At 49.0% G+C, this 18,680-nt stretch overlaps 1 protein-coding gene across 1 annotated transcript in view; it reads left to right on the top strand.

Annotated features, from left to right (window-relative positions):
• Positions 1 to 18,680, top strand: part of sptbn5 (spectrin, beta, non-erythrocytic 5) — a 41,098-nt gene that overhangs the window by 2,755 nt on the left and 19,663 nt on the right. Inside the window, exons 2-46 of the mRNA XM_053434726.1 lie at positions 182 to 349; positions 1,151 to 1,267; positions 1,398 to 1,552; positions 1,640 to 1,868; positions 4,811 to 4,897; positions 4,973 to 5,080; positions 5,189 to 5,273; positions 5,586 to 5,719; positions 5,858 to 6,078; positions 6,564 to 6,702; positions 6,830 to 6,961; positions 7,060 to 7,148; positions 7,232 to 7,385; positions 7,584 to 7,787; positions 7,962 to 8,168; positions 8,532 to 8,691; positions 8,932 to 9,068; positions 9,246 to 9,455; positions 9,747 to 9,899; positions 9,995 to 10,125; positions 10,200 to 10,451; positions 10,692 to 10,767; positions 10,916 to 11,127; positions 11,703 to 11,952; positions 12,039 to 12,178; positions 12,447 to 12,546; positions 12,858 to 13,028; positions 13,145 to 13,309; positions 13,626 to 13,715; positions 13,854 to 13,990; positions 14,338 to 14,524; positions 14,640 to 14,749; positions 14,858 to 14,948; positions 15,156 to 15,272; positions 15,435 to 15,592; positions 15,685 to 15,817; positions 16,127 to 16,272; positions 16,426 to 16,540; positions 16,640 to 16,750; positions 16,958 to 17,137; positions 17,220 to 17,423; positions 17,502 to 17,651; positions 17,741 to 17,845; positions 18,047 to 18,235; positions 18,311 to 18,466. Coding sequence (XP_053290701.1) covers positions 182 to 349; positions 1,151 to 1,267; positions 1,398 to 1,552; positions 1,640 to 1,868; positions 4,811 to 4,897; positions 4,973 to 5,080; positions 5,189 to 5,273; positions 5,586 to 5,719; positions 5,858 to 6,078; positions 6,564 to 6,702; positions 6,830 to 6,961; positions 7,060 to 7,148; positions 7,232 to 7,385; positions 7,584 to 7,787; positions 7,962 to 8,168; positions 8,532 to 8,691; positions 8,932 to 9,068; positions 9,246 to 9,455; positions 9,747 to 9,899; positions 9,995 to 10,125; positions 10,200 to 10,451; positions 10,692 to 10,767; positions 10,916 to 11,127; positions 11,703 to 11,952; positions 12,039 to 12,178; positions 12,447 to 12,546; positions 12,858 to 13,028; positions 13,145 to 13,309; positions 13,626 to 13,715; positions 13,854 to 13,990; positions 14,338 to 14,524; positions 14,640 to 14,749; positions 14,858 to 14,948; positions 15,156 to 15,272; positions 15,435 to 15,592; positions 15,685 to 15,817; positions 16,127 to 16,272; positions 16,426 to 16,540; positions 16,640 to 16,750; positions 16,958 to 17,137; positions 17,220 to 17,423; positions 17,502 to 17,651; positions 17,741 to 17,845; positions 18,047 to 18,235; positions 18,311 to 18,466 — 6,765 coding nt within the window. The remainder of the gene's footprint in view (positions 1 to 181; positions 350 to 1,150; positions 1,268 to 1,397; positions 1,553 to 1,639; positions 1,869 to 4,810; positions 4,898 to 4,972; positions 5,081 to 5,188; positions 5,274 to 5,585; positions 5,720 to 5,857; positions 6,079 to 6,563; positions 6,703 to 6,829; positions 6,962 to 7,059; positions 7,149 to 7,231; positions 7,386 to 7,583; positions 7,788 to 7,961; positions 8,169 to 8,531; positions 8,692 to 8,931; positions 9,069 to 9,245; positions 9,456 to 9,746; positions 9,900 to 9,994; positions 10,126 to 10,199; positions 10,452 to 10,691; positions 10,768 to 10,915; positions 11,128 to 11,702; positions 11,953 to 12,038; positions 12,179 to 12,446; positions 12,547 to 12,857; positions 13,029 to 13,144; positions 13,310 to 13,625; positions 13,716 to 13,853; positions 13,991 to 14,337; positions 14,525 to 14,639; positions 14,750 to 14,857; positions 14,949 to 15,155; positions 15,273 to 15,434; positions 15,593 to 15,684; positions 15,818 to 16,126; positions 16,273 to 16,425; positions 16,541 to 16,639; positions 16,751 to 16,957; positions 17,138 to 17,219; positions 17,424 to 17,501; positions 17,652 to 17,740; positions 17,846 to 18,046; positions 18,236 to 18,310; positions 18,467 to 18,680) is intronic.

Raw genomic sequence — 18,680 nt, forward strand, 5'->3', positions numbered from 1 at the left:
GTTGATCTCTGCTTTGTGAACCAAACACTTATCTTCATAGAGGCTCAATGCTATATTCATTATAATACATCGCCATGCTTTTTGTTTTCATGCATATTCATTGGACCATAACTACCGGACAGAGACGTCCTAACCTGTCCCTATTGTCCCTATTGTCCCTATTGTCCCTGTTGTCCTGCAGGAGCCCGTGGAGCTGACGGACGTCTACACGGAGCTGAAGGCCGGAGAACATCTGATCCGTCTGCTGGAGCTGATCTCCAGAGAGAAGCTGCCTGCGCCCAGCCGGAGAACCCTGAGGGTCCACTGCCTGGAGAACAACGGCATCGCCATCAACTTCCTCAAGACCAAGGTAACTGACCGTCTGTGGACCAGAGGAACTGACCTGTCTGTGGATCAGAGTAACTGACCTGTACATGAGGTCAGAGTAACTGACCCGTCCGTAGAGTCAGAGTCACTGACCTGTACATGGAATCAGAGTAACTGACCTGTCTGTGGATCAGAGTAACTGACCTGTCTGTGGATCAGAGTAAATTACCTGTCTGTGGATCAGAGTAACTGACCTGTCCGTGGAATCAGAGTAACTGACCTGTCCGTGGAATCAGAGTAACTGACCTGTCTGTGGATCAGAGTAACTGACCTGTCTATGGATCAGAGTAACTGACCTGTCTGTGGATCAGGGTAACTGACCTGTCTGTGGATCAGAGTAACTGACCTGTCCATGAAGTCAGAGTAACTGACCTGTCCATGAAGTCAGATTAACTGACCTGTCTGTGGATCAGTGTAACTGACCTGTCTGTGGATCAGTGTAACTGACCTGTCTGTGGATCAGAGTAACTGACCCGTCTGTGGATCAGTGTAACTGACCTGTCTGTGGATCAGTGTAACTGACCTGTCTGTGGATCAGGGTAACTGACCTGTCTGTGGATCAGAGTTAATGACCTGTCTGTGGATCAGGGTAACTGACCTGTCTGTGGATCAGAATTACTGACCTGTCTGTGGATCAGGGTAACTGACCCGTCCATGAAAACAATGTGTTTCTGCTCCATCCTGAAACAATGGCGTCATGTTGCAGTGGGCTGGAGACCTGTCCTCTGTTTCTTCTTCTTCTTCAGTCCCTGAAGGACTATCACTAAACAATGTCCTCTGTCAGATTCGGGTGGATCTGATTGGTCCAGAGAATGTGGTGGACGGGGACCGGACGCTGATCCTGGGTCTGCTGTGGATCATCATCCTCAGGTTCCAGATCGGACCCATCAACCTGGAAGAGGTAGGGTCTCCTCCTTCCTTCCTCTCCTCTCTCCTTTCTCTCTCGTCTCGTTTTCTGTTCTCTCCCTCTTCTGAATCACCACGTTTCCATCCTCTTATCACCCCCCCCCCCCCCCCCCCCCCCCCCCCAGCCGGGAGGTGGCAGTGTCGCTCACCGCTCGGCGAAGGAGGCTCTGCTGATCTGGTGCCAGAGGAAAACTTCTGGCTACGATGGAGTCGATGTGAAGGACTTCTCGTCCAGCTGGAGGGACGGACTGGCCTTCAACGCCCTCATCCATGCCCACCGGTAAAACCCACGTGTACACACACACAGACACACACAGACACACACACTCACACACACACTCACTCTCTCTCTCTTTCCTCGCCCCAGGCCGGACCTGTTCGACTATCGCCGTCTGCGAGGGGGCGACCCCGGCCCGAACCTGGAGCACGCCTTCTCTCTGGCCGAGCGGCAGTTTGGGATCATGCAGCTGCTGGAGGTGGAGGACATGGTGGTCCCTCATCCAGACGAGAAGTCCATCATGACCTACGTGTCCCTGTACTACCACTACTTCTCCAAGATGAAGCAGGGACAGACCATCCAGAAGAGACTCGCTAAGGTCTGAAGCAGCACCACATGGGGGCGCCACTGATCCACTATCCTGTCACACATCATGACCTCAGACCAGCTGGAGATTCTCAGTGGTCCAGGTCATGATATATCTAAGTGTTACCAACAGGTCAACATGTCAACAGGTCAACAGGTCAACAGGTCAACAGGTCAACAGGGCCGGACCTGTTTGCAGCACTTGGTTATTGGCTGATTAATCCAAGAATATTAAATCATTGAAACATTTTAGAGCTAAAATTAGTTATTTTCAAGGTTCTTGTTCCATGTGTGAAAATCTTTGAAGTGTCTTGATCACATATGATGACGTTTACATGGACATCAAGTTGTTATATTGATTTTATCCAGAATAAGAGTAAGAGAATAAGAAAATCAACACTTTTGTCTAAATCGGGGTTAATTATTAAATTGTAATATTGATGTCCATGTAAACTTGGTCAGATATTTTCTGCTGTGGGAACTCAAAGTCATATCTTAAAGATGCTCACTGGTTTTCTATAAATCCATGATTGTCTTGGTACAAACCTTGGACTGCTCCGCCCTCTGCAGGCTGCTACTGGTACTGTAGCAGCAGTCTGTGTTGAGATCTCATCCACAGACGGTTTCTCCTCTAGAGGAACTGAAGAGGAGTCTCCTCTCTGCCCATTGGCTGGTTTGTAGCATCGTGGCGTCTCTAATCCATCAGACTCCACCGCCGGCCTATCACGTGGATTACAGTCAGATTAGAATCAGGACTCATGGGAGCTCAGCCTCGAGCTGCAGAGCTACAGAGCTGCAGAGCTGCAGACCACAGACCTCACACCACAACATCACACTGGGTGACTAGTTAATAACAGAATGTATAGAGGAAGTAGCTGCTGTGCAAAGTTCTATATTCATGTGAGAGCAGGAGATGCTGAGGACAATCGGGGGGGAACTAGAAATACACTAAATATACATTACACAAGATATGTTGCTCACGTTTCTTGTAGCATAGTTTTATTTAAATTGATGATATTTCAGTATTAACAGTGGGCAGGTTTCAGGTTAGCTGACAGTGCAGCCTTGACCTCTCTATCCTGTGAGGTCAGTGGGCGGAGCTGCAGACACTAAGCAGATCACTCTCTCACTGAGACGCTGCTGGAGACAGACACGTCCACAGAGACACGAGCAGGAGAGACGGATCTGGACTGTTCAGATCCTGTTGCTCCTGATCACACGAGGAGACAGAGCAGCCTTAGGTTTCCCTCTGGATCCAGAGGCCACCTGGTTTCTGTTTGTTGTGGTTTGTCTGAGTGGGTTTGGTCCGCGAGCAGTTTGTCTTTTCACTGAAGTGATGCAGCAAACAGGTTTCTGGTCCTACTGAGGTATTTCAATCATATTTACATTTGGAGCTTCCAGTTTTATAAGCAGAGGTTTTCAGCTGTCGTGGAACTGGACTGTTCAAAGTTCCTTTTTATCTGAGCAGCATCGTGCTGGTTCACAGATGCTCTGTTGTGTATCTGAGTCTCAATATGAACATATGTGATATTACTTGAACCATGAGGGAGGATTCTGTGGATTATAAACTCTGCTGCATTAAAAGCATGTTTGATAGTAGATGTACCTGCACAGGAAATGTAGATTGAGATTTTAATGATTTTAAAAACTTGAGGGTAGTTTGCTTCTCTCCCTGACCTCCTAATGTTCAGCTGGGATGGTTGGAGTATTTGCTGTTGATGTGTGTGTACCAGGTATTTCGAGGTCCAGTGATTTACCTGGTGTCAGGTAACGATGGTTTATATCTATGGATGCATCTCCATCAGGTTTGTGGCAGGTGTCTGCTGAAATCCCCAACATGGAAATGGCCGGTGGAGTCTTTCCCAGTACATCAGGTGGTTTTCAGCCATGGTGTAGGGATGTTTGTGGGTTAATAAAGTAATTCAGGCTAAAACTGGAGACATCAGGTGTTCCAGGTGCAGTCTACACATCTGGAAAGGTCCTCAGCATCGGTACTGAAGCAGGACATGTGTGCAGGAACATTCCAGAAGAGGTGAAGGTTCTAGAAGAGCTTCTAATTGGAGGGACTGGGTGGAGCAGGTGTGGTTTAGGAGCAGGTGATGTTTCACAGTGAGGTCGTACTGAGAGGTGGTTCCATGTCCACCTGGGTCACGTGTCTGTGACACAGCAGGAGGGAACAGTGTTGAGGGAACATGTCAGTGGGAGGAAGTCTCAGTGGTCAGTGGGTGAAGAGGGAGTACAGGAGGGAATCCTCCACCCGACCCCACCACAAGGTTTGTTCTGCGTCTCTACAGCATCATGTCCTCTGTTTCAGTCTCAACACAGGAACCACAGAGTCCAGAGAACAACACTAAACAAATAGAAGGGCATTAGAAGAGAGCCTCCACTACTCTGCCTCTAATGTCTCTGGATATATTCTTCATATAAAACCGTGTGTACATGATTCAGCTACACCTGAAGCTTCTGAGCTCTGTTTGTTACGGTTCTGTTAATGAATAGTTATGTGAATAGATCTTTCATCAACATGTTCTCATTGGTTCCAGAAAATTCAGATTCATCTTGAAATGTTAATGAAGACAAAATCCTGGGTCGTTCATTTTAATTGATTTCACAGTTTAATCCTTATAACAAATACAACAAAGTCCTGATGACAAAACACTGCTCAGAAAACTTAAGTTTTACCCACAAGACTCAGATTTTGTACTTTTGCTCTGTTAAATTTTGTATTAATCAGTGAGATGCCCTCAACATGTATGAAAGCCAACAGGGAAAAGGTTTGTTGGGTGATTTGAGGAATTGGACATCCCATGTTGTCGTGCTGACTTGGCCCAAATCTTAACATGTCGTACAACCCTCACAGGGACTCACACGAGAACCATGACAGTGTAGATACTTTGTGTTGCATCAGCTCCGTTCTGAAGAACATCTCTGAGGACTTTGCTCGTGTCTGCTCAGATTGTCGGGATGTTGATGGAGCTGGATGACATGAAGGTGCGCTACGAGAGGATGGTCTCACATCTGCTGCACTGGATCCAAACCAAGGTAACATAACCAACCCCAGTGAAGGGAGGTGCAGCCGCTGTGTGGAGGAACTCATGGTTTCTCTTCTCACTGCAGGTGGTCCAGCTGAATGACCGACGGTTCCCTAACTCTCTGAAGGAGATGCAGGTGCTGGTGGCGGCTTTCAAGACCTACAGGACCGTGGAGAAACCTCCCAAGTACCAGGTGAGCCTCCATCATGTTCCCGTCTTCTCAGGGATAATCTCAATATGCTTTTTCTGGTCATTGTCATTTGAGTCTTGACTCCTTCTGGATGTGTCCTTGTCTCTGAAGGAACGTGGGGCCATGGAGGCTCATCTCTTCAGTCTGAAGACACAGCTGGCCGCCAACAACCAGCGGTCCTATAATCCTCCAGAGGGTAAACAGCACAGTGACTGTCTGAGTGGTGGATCTGTGTTATTAGCCACAGCAGTGTCTGTAAATAAAGATGGTGGCTACAGTTCATTTACCCTCCTCCTCCATGTTAGCAGATGGGACATGGACCAAACTCAACAATCTAAGCACTTGTTAAATAAATGTTTGTCCAAGATGGTTTCTGGTATTTCAGGGAGTTCTTATAACACTGAGTTTTCATGATTCTGATAAGTTTAGTCATAATTAGTTATTTGTCTGAGATTAGTCCTTTCAAAATAACACATGTTCTTACTTAATATTGTGTTTGTGTGTGTAGGTAAAACACTGCGTGACATCGAGAAGAGCTGGGTTCTGTTGGAGAGAGCTGAACACGAGCGAGAAGGTGCCCTGCAGGGGGCGCTGCTCCGTCTGGAGAACCTGGAGCAGCTCGCCCAGAAGTTTGGGAGGAAGGTAGACGTTAAAAGATCTAACACAATGCACAGTGATCCCTTCGGAGTGGCAGATAAGATATTCTGTTCGACGATTTAAAAAAATGCTAGTGATGAATTCCAGAAGTCAGTCAGTGCTCTGTTTGTCTTGGTCCCTCAGGCGGCTCTGAGAGAGGGCTACCTGGAGGACACGGTGCGGCTCATCCGGAGGCAGGAGGTCCGAGCTCTCTCCACCCTGGAGGAGGTGCAGGCCGCCGGCCGGCGTCTGGAGGCCCTCGCCACCGACGCTCTGGCCAGAGAGCCACGCTTCACCGCCCTGAGAGACATGGCCAAGACCATCGAGAGAGGAAACTACCACAGCAAGGAGCAGATCATCAGGCGGTGAGTGACCTGAGTTCCTCCATCAGGTGCAGGGCTGACGGAGGAGCTGAAGGTTCCCTGGGGTGAGACTGGAGCCAGGCATCAGGAGCATGAGAGGATGAGGAGGTGGTTTAAGTGAACGATGAGAAATCAAATCAGGTTTCATCACTTGAACTCAAAGATCAGCTGATCAGAGTTCAGTGGTGAAAGTAAAGTAAGTTAACAGGTGATATTCAGCACTTTGAAACGTGAGGTTCAGGATAAGAGAAGATCAATGGTCCTAAGTGTGGTTGATACAGTCCTGTGATGGTTTTACTGGTCTGTCAAACTGGTCGTTGCTCATCTGAACACACAGATACAGAAACCCTGAGGGAAAGTGATGGTAAATGATCCTGGTATCTTTTCCACAAAACGATTTGACGAGCGTCTCAGGGCTTATATTGTAATATATCTTTAAATTACATCAAACAGGAAAGAACCATATGTAAATATCCTGTGCTCCTAAGGGAGGAGAGCATTCGTACCCGATGGACGGACCTGTTGCAGCAGCTGCAGGAGCACAGGGGGCTGCTGGGTAATGTAGTTGAAACCCTCAGCTGCCTCCGAGACATCGAACTGGTCTCCCAGGAGTTGAAAGAACTCCAGGTGAATATGCTTTGGGTTTTAAGATTGCACCTGGGATTTAAAATGTGTGTTTCTCCTTTGTACGATCTGTAAGTAATAGAAATACATCGTACAGATCAGAGTTTAGTTTCCTCTTCTTGCTCATCAGTCCCAGGCCAGTTCCTCGGACCTGGGGAAGCAGCTGACGGAGGTGGAGTCTCTCCTCCAGAGGCAGGATCTCCTAGAAGCTCAGATCTCGGCTCATGGTGAAACCATCGCTGCCATCAGCAGCAGAGCTCTGGTACAGTACTGGTGATCTCACGCCTGCTGCTGCAGCTGGATGAAGACGAGAACGAGCTCACCTCTCTCTCTCTCTCTCTCTCTCTCTCTCTCTCTCAGGGGAAGGTGAGCGACGGTCAGCAGATTCAAGGCAGAGTGAGAGCTCTCGACTCTCAGTACAAATCTCTGGTGTCGCTCAGCAGCAACAGGTATTCTTCAGTTTCACTTTTTATTAAAATCTTATTCAGGCAGAACGCAGCTTGTGTATGGAACAACCTTCTTGTGTCCTCAGGAGGAAACAGCTGGAGGCTCAGCTGAGGTTGTTTGAGTTCTTCCATGACTGCGAGGAGCTGGAGGCCTGGCTGTGGGAGCGCTGGTTGAGACTTCAGACGGCCGGACTGGGACGGGACCTCAGCCACATCCAGCTGGCTCAACACAATCACAAGGTGAGACGCACAACTTCACAGGATTCTCTGTGCCTGTTTAAAAGTAGTTAACATTTCCTCAAGAGAACATGAGCAAAGCCTCAGAAAGTGATTTCAGAGAAGTTATTCCTTCTTAGTATAAAAGACTGAATAGTGGGAATAACTTATTTAAAATGTAAACCTCTGGTCAGCTCATCACATTTTATGATAATGTCTCAGGTGCTGGAGGCGGAGCTCCAGGCCCAGGAGTCTCTGTACCAGGGAGTTCTGGGTCGAGGTCAGGATCAGATGTCCAAACAGAGCCGGGTCGACCAGCGAGCCGTGCAGAAGTGGATCAGGACTCTGAAGAGGAGGTGGAGCCTCCTGAGCGAGGAGGTGACGGGACGCCGCGACAGGCTGCAGGCCGCCGCCTCCATCAAACAGGTGAGAGAAGACTCACTCACTGAGGCCTGTCTTCACTCTATACTTAACTGACATCATAATAGTTATAATAATAACAGTTTGCACAAAGACTTCCTACAGTGTCAAGTCCCTAAAGCCTGGTTAGGTTGATCAGGAGTCATCTCCAACTGATTATCAAACGTTTCCTCTGCTCAGTACTTTGCCGACGTGGAGGAGGCCTCCTCGTGGCTGGGAGACAGGAAACCGCTGCTGACCAGCGGAGACCAAGGGAAGGACGAGTCGAGCACGGCGGCTCTGCTGCAGCGCCACCTGCGGCTGGAGAAGGAGATGGCGGCCTACGCCTCCGAGATGAAGAGGCTGTCAGAGCAGGCGATGAGCGCGGCTCAGCTGACAGCTCTGACTGTGAGTGACAGCTCAAATCAGAAAGTCCATTTCAGAAATGGAAGAAAGTCCAAAGTTTCAGAAATTTCTGAAAGTTTCAGAAAATTTCTGAAAGTTTCAGAAAATTTCTGAAAGTTTCAGAAATTTTCAGAAAGTCCAAAGAGGCTGAACCAAAGGTTCAGCCTCTTACTTTGCTGACATGTAGAAGTGTGTGTGTGTGTGGGGGGGGGGGGGGGGAAATGAAGCAGAGAGAAAAGTCCGAGCTTCAACCACCTGACAGGAGAGAGTGTGTGCAGAGACCACATCAAGTTGTGTGTTTCATGTGTTACTGTACTTCACGTTTCATCTCTACACATGTTCCCTGTTCTCACACTCTCCCTGCAGGCGGAGCCTCAGCAGAGTAAGATGATGGAATACAGTGAATCATCTGAAGAGGAGGAGGAGCCAGGAGCCGCTGCCTCATCACCGAGCCTGAAGGGGGGGAGGAGCCACGCCCTGCAGAGTGAGGAGAGCAAGGCCAAGGTCTGCTTCAGATACAGCAGAGGTACAGCAGGGCGGACATCTTGGTTTGGGTCATTTCATATAAGTACAAATGATCTGGAGAGGACACGTCTGTTATTAGTGTTACAAGGAGCGTGGGACATGTGATCCACAGTTAACTGGAGGTGTCTCTGTCCACATGGTTCTCCACTGGTCAGAGACTCATTCAACATTTCAAGTAGAACCGGATCTGACCTGCTGGAGACTCTTGTTTGTAACATCTATTAACCTCGTGTCCATCCAGGCCAGTTTCCATGGGATCGTAATGAGGTTGTAATGGTGGTCAGCACTGAGCCGGATGGAGACCGAGTTCTCGCCAGAGACACCAGAGGAAACCAGCAGCTCATCCCCAGGACCTACCTCAGCCTGCTGTCAGCCACAGTAGGTTCAGATCCTCAATCATCTAATCACTGCACTGCACCAGCTTCTAGTGATACATCTAATTATCACTCACTGTGAATTAGTCCTTTATAAAGCCACAGAGAAATAACTACCAACCAAAACCTTTCCATGTTGATCCTGACTCCGACATGTCATTAACAACGTCCTCCTGCTTAGGCTCCACCCCCCACGCCCGTCGGCACCAATGGCGTCGCAGTGAGCCCGGGCAGGAAGACGAGTCGCCCCAGAAGAAACCGCTCCACGCGTCGCACCACGACGGAGATCCAGACCTCATGGCTTCCAGACCCACAGTACCAGAGAGACTCTGTGGACAGCACACAGACTCGACTGGACCAGGACTACAAGTCCCTCTACAGCCTGCTCCAGGTGAGAGAGGGACAGCAGGGACATGGAGGCCGATAGTCATAAAGTTCTCTGCTGCACCTGGACCAGTCCAACAGGTTCCAGTGCATCACGTCCTGTAGTTACCTCTCTGGGCTGCAGAGGCCGCTGCTGCCTCAGTTTGAAGCAGTGGAATAAAGAAGGAAGGCTTGAGAGTTTCCAAAGTCACTCCTATTTGTTTAGTATTTTATCTTCGTGACGCGAACACAGATATTCTTCTGCGTATATCAGCAATATCTAAGAGGCGAACAAAGACTGTGATGTTTTGCGTTTCAGGCGAAGACGAGGAGTCTGGAGGAGACGCTGCGTCTGCATCGATTCTACAACAGCTGCCAGGAGTTTGAGTCGTGGATGGAGGACAAGGAGAACATCCTGAACACCTTCAGCACCGACTCAGACAACCTGGGGGTCGTGCAGGCCAAATATGAGGTTTCCAGAAGGATGCATGAACAAATCACAAGTAGATTCTTTACTTGGCTCCAAACAGAGATTTTGCCGATGTTGACGTTGACTTCTGGTTTTAGAACTTCCTGACTGAGTTGATGAGTGGGCGTGGCCAGTTGGATGACATCATCAGAATGGCCGAGGAGCTGGTGAAGAGTGGACACAGTAAACAGAGAGAGATCCAGACCAGGCAGAGGAGCGTTTCCAACAGGTTTGAAACAGTGGGACACCATCTCCCTCAGTCATCACAGGGACTCAATGAACTGATTGTGTTCCTGCCCTCAGGTGGGATCGGATCCAACAGCTGAAGGATGAGAAGGGACACGAGCTGCTGAGCACGGCAGATGTCCAGTCCTTCCTGCAGAGCTGTGAAGAGGCTAAAGCTCTGCTGCAGGATCAGCTGACCCGGCTGGACGTGGTGGACGTGGGCTGCAGCTCCTTCACGCTGTCGGCCGAGGAGAAGAACCAGGCTCAGGCGCTCAGAGACATCCAGACCCTGGAGGCCAAGATCTCCTACCTGAAGAGCGTCGCAAAGATGTAGGTGTCTGACACCACGGAGGACTCCTCCTGAAACACAAGAGGAGCAATGTGTTGTGTTGTAAGAGGAGAGCGTTGTAAAGAATTCAAAATCAACACTGTAAACATCTGATTAGAAACAAGACTTTCTTTGTGGAACCTTTGCAGTTCTAGACTTGTTGGATTAAGAGACAATTAAAAGACAATTTTACTCAAAAAAATCCATAAGGTGTTTCATAGTGTTAACTTCCTGTGCCACAGGAAGCAGGACTGCAGTCCAGCAGAGAGCGCAGCCATCATGGAGGAGGTTCGGCGTCTGGAGGCTCTGCTCAAACAGGTTAGAGATCAACTCACCATCACAAACTGAGTTATTAATCAGGTGATGAAGGTTAACAAGTTGCAAAGTGTGTAACTCTGCTGAAGGAAGTGAAAACCCACGTGTCAATCCTCCAGTCTGGAATCACATCATCTCTGTTGTTTCTCAGGTGAAGCATCAGGCTGCAGACCGACAGCGCCACCTAGAGGAGGCCCGCCGGCTGCAGGGCTTCCAGCAGCAGGCCAAGGAGCTGCAGCGCTGGGCCGGCTCCGTGCAGGAGCGCCTCCTGCAGGAGGAGGCAGCTGCTGACGTGGCCTCGGCCGTTGCTCTGCTGGAACAAAACTGGGAGCTGCAGCTGGAGATGGAGGAGCAGAGGAGCAGGTAAAGAGGAGGAGTCAGGACGCCCCGCCAAAATAAAACAGCACAGGATATTAATGCCTGAACGGATTTCTGTATTTCAGTCTCTGTTCCTCGTCGGCATCTAAAGACTCTAATGAATCTGTTATATCTCAAAAATATACTTCAGGCAAAATATGGAAGTCTGTAGATGGCAACATTAAATGGAAAGTTCAAATGTAATCATTAGAGAAATACTTTTCTTTACTCTGTTTGAAATGCCAGGACACAAATTAAAATCTACTTTCACAATTCCTGTTTGTGATTTCATGTTGATTTTTCGACTCTGTACACTGACGATCTTTTTCCATTCAGGAAACAGGAAACTGCTCTGTCGATGTATAATCACCATTACATGCTGTGCACACATTGAAATGGTTTTTATTTTATTTTATTATTTTATTTCATTATTGGCATCCAAAGACTTCCATGAGATGAAGCTGACCAGTCTGATGTCCATTATTATATCATTTTATTTAATGTATCAAAGTCATTAAAGTATTAACAGTTTGAATTATGAATTGTGTGAATGAGCTTCTGCTCCTGTTGGTTCGTCTCAGGCTGATGGAGACGGAGAAGTTGGGGAGATCTCTTCTTCAGAGCTCTTCAATGAGGAAGACGAGTAGTGTTGACATCCAGCAAACCCTGGACAGTCTCGCTGCTGATTGGTCCAAACTGGACAGGTTGTGGACCAGTAGGAACGAGCTCTTGAAGCAGGGGGTGGAGTTCCAGAGGCTGAACCAGGAGGGAGACCGGATTGAGGCGGCGTTGTCCGGACATGAAGCCCGGCTCAGGGTCAAAGACGTCGGGGTGAGGAGGCGTCACTCTGATCTGTTTCATGGTTCCTCCGTCCTGACAGTGGAACATCCTAAGTGTCTCTGTGGTTCTTGATGCAGGACTCGGTGGACAGTGTCCACAGCCTGCTGGGCCGACAGGAGGAGATGGAAGGTCTCCTGAAGGCTTTGGACCAACGCATCGATCACTTCAGTGAGCGCAGCCTGGAGCTCATCAACCGAGGACACTACGCTGCTGAACAGTAAGAGACAGGAAGCTCAACATCCAGATGTTTGACCCTTGGTTCAATAGGAGCACTAAATAATAACACTATTCTCAAGGTCCAGACCAAACTCTTTACAATATCACCCCCCCCCCCCCAGTATGCAATCAGCACGTTAACCTTCCTTCAGAGCAACACAGAGCATCTAAAGGACTCTTCATCTCACATGTAACACGTGATGAATTATGATGTTCTGATGAAGTGTGTCATGTGATTCTGATTTAAACACACTGAGTTGACGTTGCAGCATCAAGGAGAGGAGCAGGAGCATCCAACGGGCCAATAGGAGGCTGAAGGACGGCAGCAGGCAGAGGAGGAGTCTGCTGCTTGCCTCCAACAAGTACCAGGTATTATCATAACACATAATACTTTATCAGTATTCAGTCTTCATAAAGATCTTGCTCTTGTTTCCTCATCCCCCACGGGTTAAATCCCCCCAATGCCTAAAACATGCATTATAGTAACACTTTATTTTGCTGGTCAAATATTTCCCAACACATTTCCTGCAAACATTTATCAAAATAACCTTAAAGATTTGCTGCAAATTACAAATAATAATTAATTAAACTGTTACAAGTTCATCTCTTGTATCTCGCAGTGAAATAGAAACAGCTGCCTCTCAAGATTCCCGGTTTCTAGCTTTTCTTCTGTGTTGCAGAAGTTCCAGAGGGACGCTGACGAGCTGCTGCTCTGGATGGAGGAGAAGTTCAAGGTGGCCGAGGACGAGTCGTACCGAGACCCCACCAACGTCCTCCGGAAGCTGAAGAGACACGAGGCCGCTGAGAAGGAGATGCAAGTTAATCAGGTCTGGCTGGACAAACTGGTTCAGGTGAGTAAACTCTGATTCTCCAGGAAAACCACATGATGAGAGTTTATCTATTTCCTGTGACATTAACTTTACTGACCTGGAACTTTTCTTACACACGTGTGTGTCTCTGTGTTCAGCTGGGAGAGGAGATGCTTGCTGAAGAGCACTACAACAGTCAGAGCATCAGCAGAAAGATGACTCAGCATAGCAGCCTCTGGAGGAGACTGCAGGACAAGATGGAGGACAGAGGGGACAAACTGAGACAGGCAGGACAGCAGGAGCAGCTGATGGAGCTGCTTCAGGTAAACAACTGACAATCTAAAGACCAGTCAGTGCACTGAGGGAACTCTCTGGACAGGAACACACCAGTTAGTAGATCAACTAACTGGTCACCACTCTGAACCCACTAATGACTGAATTACTTGTTACTTCTCCTAATTAACCAACCTGTTGACTGGTGGAATGATTTATTCTATAAAGAAACAGCTTGTGACTTTCAAACTGAATAACTCTGTGGGTTAAGAACTTTGTTTCCTTGTTTTCAAACCAGTCATTCATTGAGAGACGTGTGATCTTCCAGTTAATGTAGACGGCTCTGTGTCCCCCCCCCCCCCCCAGGATGCCAAACTGAAGATAGAAGCCATCCAGTGGATGCTGCACAACGCTGCCACAGGTCACGACCTGCGCTCCAGTCGACAGCTGCTGAAGGTCACGACACTAGGAGAACACCCGTCCCTTACTTTCAACATTAGATTTTTACATATTTGTGTGGTGACAAGTGTTTTCCACAAACCACAAAAGGTGTGCAACAACTCAAGTTAGTCCCTGCTGTGTGTTTGTGTGAAGGAGCATCAGCAGCTGGAGCAGGAGGCCAAGGAGCTGGCAGACAAGATCAACTCCATCGTCAGTCGAGCCAAACATCTCGCCACCAAACACTTTGACTCCCACAGGATCCTCCAGGAGACCGACACCTACCTCACTCTGTAAGTTCTGCTGGGCTCCAGAGAAGCTGCTGCCCCTCGTGATGCTAAAGCCCAACAGGGCTCAGATCAGCTCCACCTGGTTTCTCCTGTGTTTCACAGGCCAAGTCAGACGTGGTCTTCAGGACCAAGTTCATCTAAAGCAACACCTTCTTAGCTTTACAAGCTAAAGTAGCTCAGTCAGTGATAACGTCAGTATTCATGTCAAATCAGCCACTAAACAGTGGATGAGAAGAGGAACATGTTGAACGTTAAAACAAGACAACATTAAGTTGAAGCAGGATCACAGCTGACTGTTCACATAGGAACCTGAAGGAGACCATGTTGATCTAACGAGCTCGTTGCTGCAGGTTCAAATCTCTCCAGAAGCCTCTGGACCGGCGCCGAGCGCAGCTGGAGGCCTCGGTGCTTCTGTTCGGCTTCTATCACGATGTGGATCTGGAGCTCAGCTGGATCTCTGAACACCTTCCTGCCTCCGGCTCCACAGGATACGACAGGTCCCTGGCTGGAGCCGTCAGCCTCATGCAGAAACACAAGGTACCGAAGCTCCAACCAAACAGCGGCTGTGTGACATGAGCAGCTAATTCCAGGTGTCACCATTTATTAACAGACACGAACCTGCTGTTGTTCAAGCCTGTGTGTGTTTATCCAGGAGCTACAGGCTGAAGTGAAGGCTCATCAGAAGCACCTGAACCAGGTCCTGGAGAAAGGCCGGGGTCTGGCCAAAACCAGCAGATCACCCGGAGAGGAGGTGCTCCAGAGGTGCTGGTCTTTGGTCCTATAACGTCCCCCTGAGAGGAACAGTGAAAGCTCCAGTTTGAGTCCTGTGTGAGGACGTCTGCTTTATATCCGTCTCATCTGTTGTTGCAGGTGCTGCCACCTGAGTGCTGAGTGGGAGGAGCTAGAGGAGGCCTGCAGCCGACGAGCAGCTCACCTGAGCAGAGCTGTCTCCAGAGAACAGGTGAGAGAGTCCAGAAGCTTCAGACATGGACTCTGGAAAATCATCTACATGCAGAGTCGCTCACTGAGACGATATCTGACACTTTCCTCCTTCTCTGAACTGTCATTCATATCATATTCATGAATGAAAGTGACCAACTCTGCCTGAATATGATCTGAATATGATCTGAATATGATCTGAATATGATGTGAACATGATCTGTCTCAGCTGCTGTTTGACTGCTCCGAGCTGGAGTCCAGGCTCACGGAGACAATCAACCTGGTGAACACCGAGGACTACGGCAAAGACCATCTGGCCACCGGGAGCCTCCTCACCAAACATCAGGTAGAGCCCCAGGAGGTCTGAGCTCCACAGGAGATCTCAGCTGGTGTAGCTGTATATACATTATTTATGACGTGGTGATTGTATAAAAGGTGGAATCTCCACGTACAGCACTAACAGAGTGTGAGGTATGAATCTTTGAACCGTAGCCTGGTCCTTGTGCAGGTGTTGGAGGGCCAGCTGGAGGTGCTGGAGGTGGAGGTGGAGGAGCTGGGGGACCAGGTGGAGCAGGCAGTTCAGAGCTGGAGTCTGGAGGAGCTCCGCAGACCCTACAGCCACCTGAGCAGCCTGAACCAGCAGCTGCAGCACCAGGCGGCTCTCAGGTGAAGCAGCATCATCTGAATGACTGGAGGTTGTTCCTCAAGGATCTGTCTGTGTGCACCGTAGGTCTTACTGTCCTTGTGTCTCCTGTCAGGGGTCAGAGGTTAAAGGAAGTCCTCCAGCTCCATGAGTTCAGACAAGAAACTTCAGATCTGGATGAATGGATGAACCAGCAGAGACAGACGGCTGAGTCTCAGGACCTGGGCAAAGACTATCAGCATGTTCAGGTTCCGTCTCTTTAACAGGCCCTGAAGTATAGACCCATCAATCAGGAGGATATTCATACACTGGGACTGGTTCTGTTTGTAGATATTACAGTATCTGTGTATTACACACGGTGGTTATGCTTCCAACAGTAAAGACAATTGTTAAACATGAATTTGAAGTTTCTTATGTGCTAAAATCTACACAGTGCTGTCATTGCAATGTGTTACATCCCCATCATGATAGAAACCAGTTTTTCTCTAGAACAAGTTATGATTGGTCCCAGTGATGATGCATGTTCCAGAGCGTGTGTGTTGCTGTGTGTGTTTCAGTTGCTTCGTGGGAAGTTTGACGGCTTCCTGAAGCAGCTGGAGGTCGGGGGGGAGCGACTGCAGAGCTGCAGCGACGCAGCCGCTCGGCTCATCCAGAGCAAACATCCACAGAGCGCTGACCTCAGAGCAGCTCTGCAGCAGCTCGGGTACAGTGGTTACTGCTGGTCATCACACTGTAATGCAGGAAGCTGAAAGTGAACATTAACAAGTCTGCAACGGATGATATCAACACAAATAAGAACTGTGTCAGTATATTATGACTCGTTATAGAGTGTTCATTCTGACCTGTTGGTTTGCAGTGCATGCTGGGAGGATCTGAAGGCTGCGGCCAGAGGGCGTCAGGATCAGCTGCAGAGAGCTGAGGGATGTCACCACTTCTACCAGGACCTGACCGACGCCCTGATGCTCATCCAGGTATCTGAGCCCATCAGGAGGCTCCAGAGTCTCCGTCTGTCTGATGCTCAACTGGAGTCTGAGAGAACGTGTGTCTGCTTTCTCTGTTTCCCTCTGAAGGAACGACAGAAAAGCATCCCTGACGATGTGGCAAAGGATTTCCAAGGAGTGATGTCACAGCTGAGGAAACACGAGGCCCTGCTGCACGAGTTGGCCGCCACAGAGCAACAGGTCGGAGCCCAGAGCTTCAGTCTGTAGGATTTTATCAAGGAGCTGGTTTGACACCGCTTACTTTATTAGAACAAAACTTTATTAAACTGTGTTCTGGCAGAATTTAGGTTTAGTTTTATTTGAAGTTGCTTTTGCAATAGTCATTTTTAATTCTAATAAACTTTACCTCTACATTAATTCACATCATCACAATAATGATGTTTACAGTTGCAGGAGCAGCTGGATGCTGTGGACACCGTCCTGGACCTGTGCACGCCTCAGTTGAAGCTCCGCCTACAGAAGGTGCAGCAGGAAGTGGTTGAGCGGTGGGAGGAGTTAAGACTCAACGCCGAGCAGAGGGAGGAGGAGCTGAAAGTAGCGTGTCAGCGATACCTGTTCCTCAACACGGTGAGGACCAACTGAATGAAAGGGGATGAAGGACCGTCTGCTGATTGGTCAGGTGTCACATGTGCTTCTTTGTGACCTTCAGGCGCAGGACTACCTCCTGTGGTGCAGCCAGCTGATTGGTGCGATGGCCGCCGAGGAGAGCATCAGCGATGTGGCCACTGCCGACCTGCAGCTCGCTCAGCACCAGCAGCTGTGGAACGAGAGGGAGGCCAGACAGGAGACCTACCAGCAGACCCTGGACATGGGAGAAGAGCTGCTGACACAGGACCACAGCAACAGGAAGGAGGTATGGACGACTGCTTCAGGGGAACTCTGAGGTTCTAGATCTGGTGTCAGCTGTTTGTTTGTCCTTGTGGTGACTCAGGTGTTGGAGAAGCTCGATGCTGTGCAGGCAGAGCGAGGTAAACTGGAGGATCAGTGGAACAAGAAAAAGATCTGGTTGGAAAGTGTTTACCTGGAGCAGGTGTTCTACAGAGACCTGGACAGCATGGACAAGACGTCCAGCTCTCAGGAGGTGCGTTCATCTCTGTGAGCTCTGCAGGAGGAAGCTGTGGGAGGTGATGGTATCTTGTTCCTGGTCACTCCTCTGTTGTCTCTGTGCAGATCCTGTTGAAGAACAGCACTCTGGGAAACACGGTGGATGAGACGGAGGGTTTGATGAAGCGTCATGAAGCCTTTGAGAAGCTGCTGGGGTCTCAGGAGGACAAGGTCCGTCCTGCTTCTGTGTGTCACCTCAGTGTGCTGTTGTTGATGCTGCTTGTCTGAGATCTAGACTCTGATCCAGTTTCATCATCATCTGGTTGCTCCGAGGACACAACGGGCATCCGAGCTAGATTAAGCCTAATGTACTGTCCCTGAGTGAAATATGCTGTTACCTCGTTCAAGTCCTCCCTCCCTCTGTTGCTCCAGCTGTTCTCGCTGAAGGAGCTGGCTGAGCAGCTGAAGAAGCAGCTGAGCAGAGAGAAGAGTGGGCGGGTCCAAACCAAACTCCGAGCCCTCCTCCAGAGACGGGATAGGATCAAGGAGCTGTCCATCAAACGCCGGGAGGAGCTGGAGCTCTCCAGGATGCTGTGTATCTACAGCCGAGATGCTGCAGAGGTACTTCAGGACAAACGTCTGTCCCGCTGTGTCTCTACTGTATAGATGTACAACGTGTTTGTGTCCATCTGCCAGGCCGAGGAGTGGGTGTCTGAGCGGATGCAGAAGATGGCGGAGGACGGTAAAGCCGACATGACCAATCTGAAGACCAAGATGAAGCTCCTCCAGAAGCACCAGGTGTTTGAGGCTGAGATCCTGGCTCACAGCAAGATCATCAGCTCCGTGCTGCTGGTAGGACACATGAGATCATGAGAACCCATGAGATCCAACCTAATAGAGACGAGTTAGATAAGGGCTCATTTTAGATTGATACGGAAACAGAGGGAGACCTCCGTCCATGCTGTGCTGGCCTCTAGTGGATGTAGTGGTAATAACATCCATATATAATAATCCTTGAGATGTGATGTTAACCTTATGAGATCAAAAGCAGCTCAGTGGATTGAAA

This window comes from Pleuronectes platessa, chromosome 11 (genome assembly GCF_947347685.1).
Source record: "Pleuronectes platessa chromosome 11, fPlePla1.1, whole genome shotgun sequence".
Lineage (NCBI taxonomy): Eukaryota > Metazoa > Chordata > Actinopteri > Pleuronectiformes > Pleuronectidae > Pleuronectes > Pleuronectes platessa.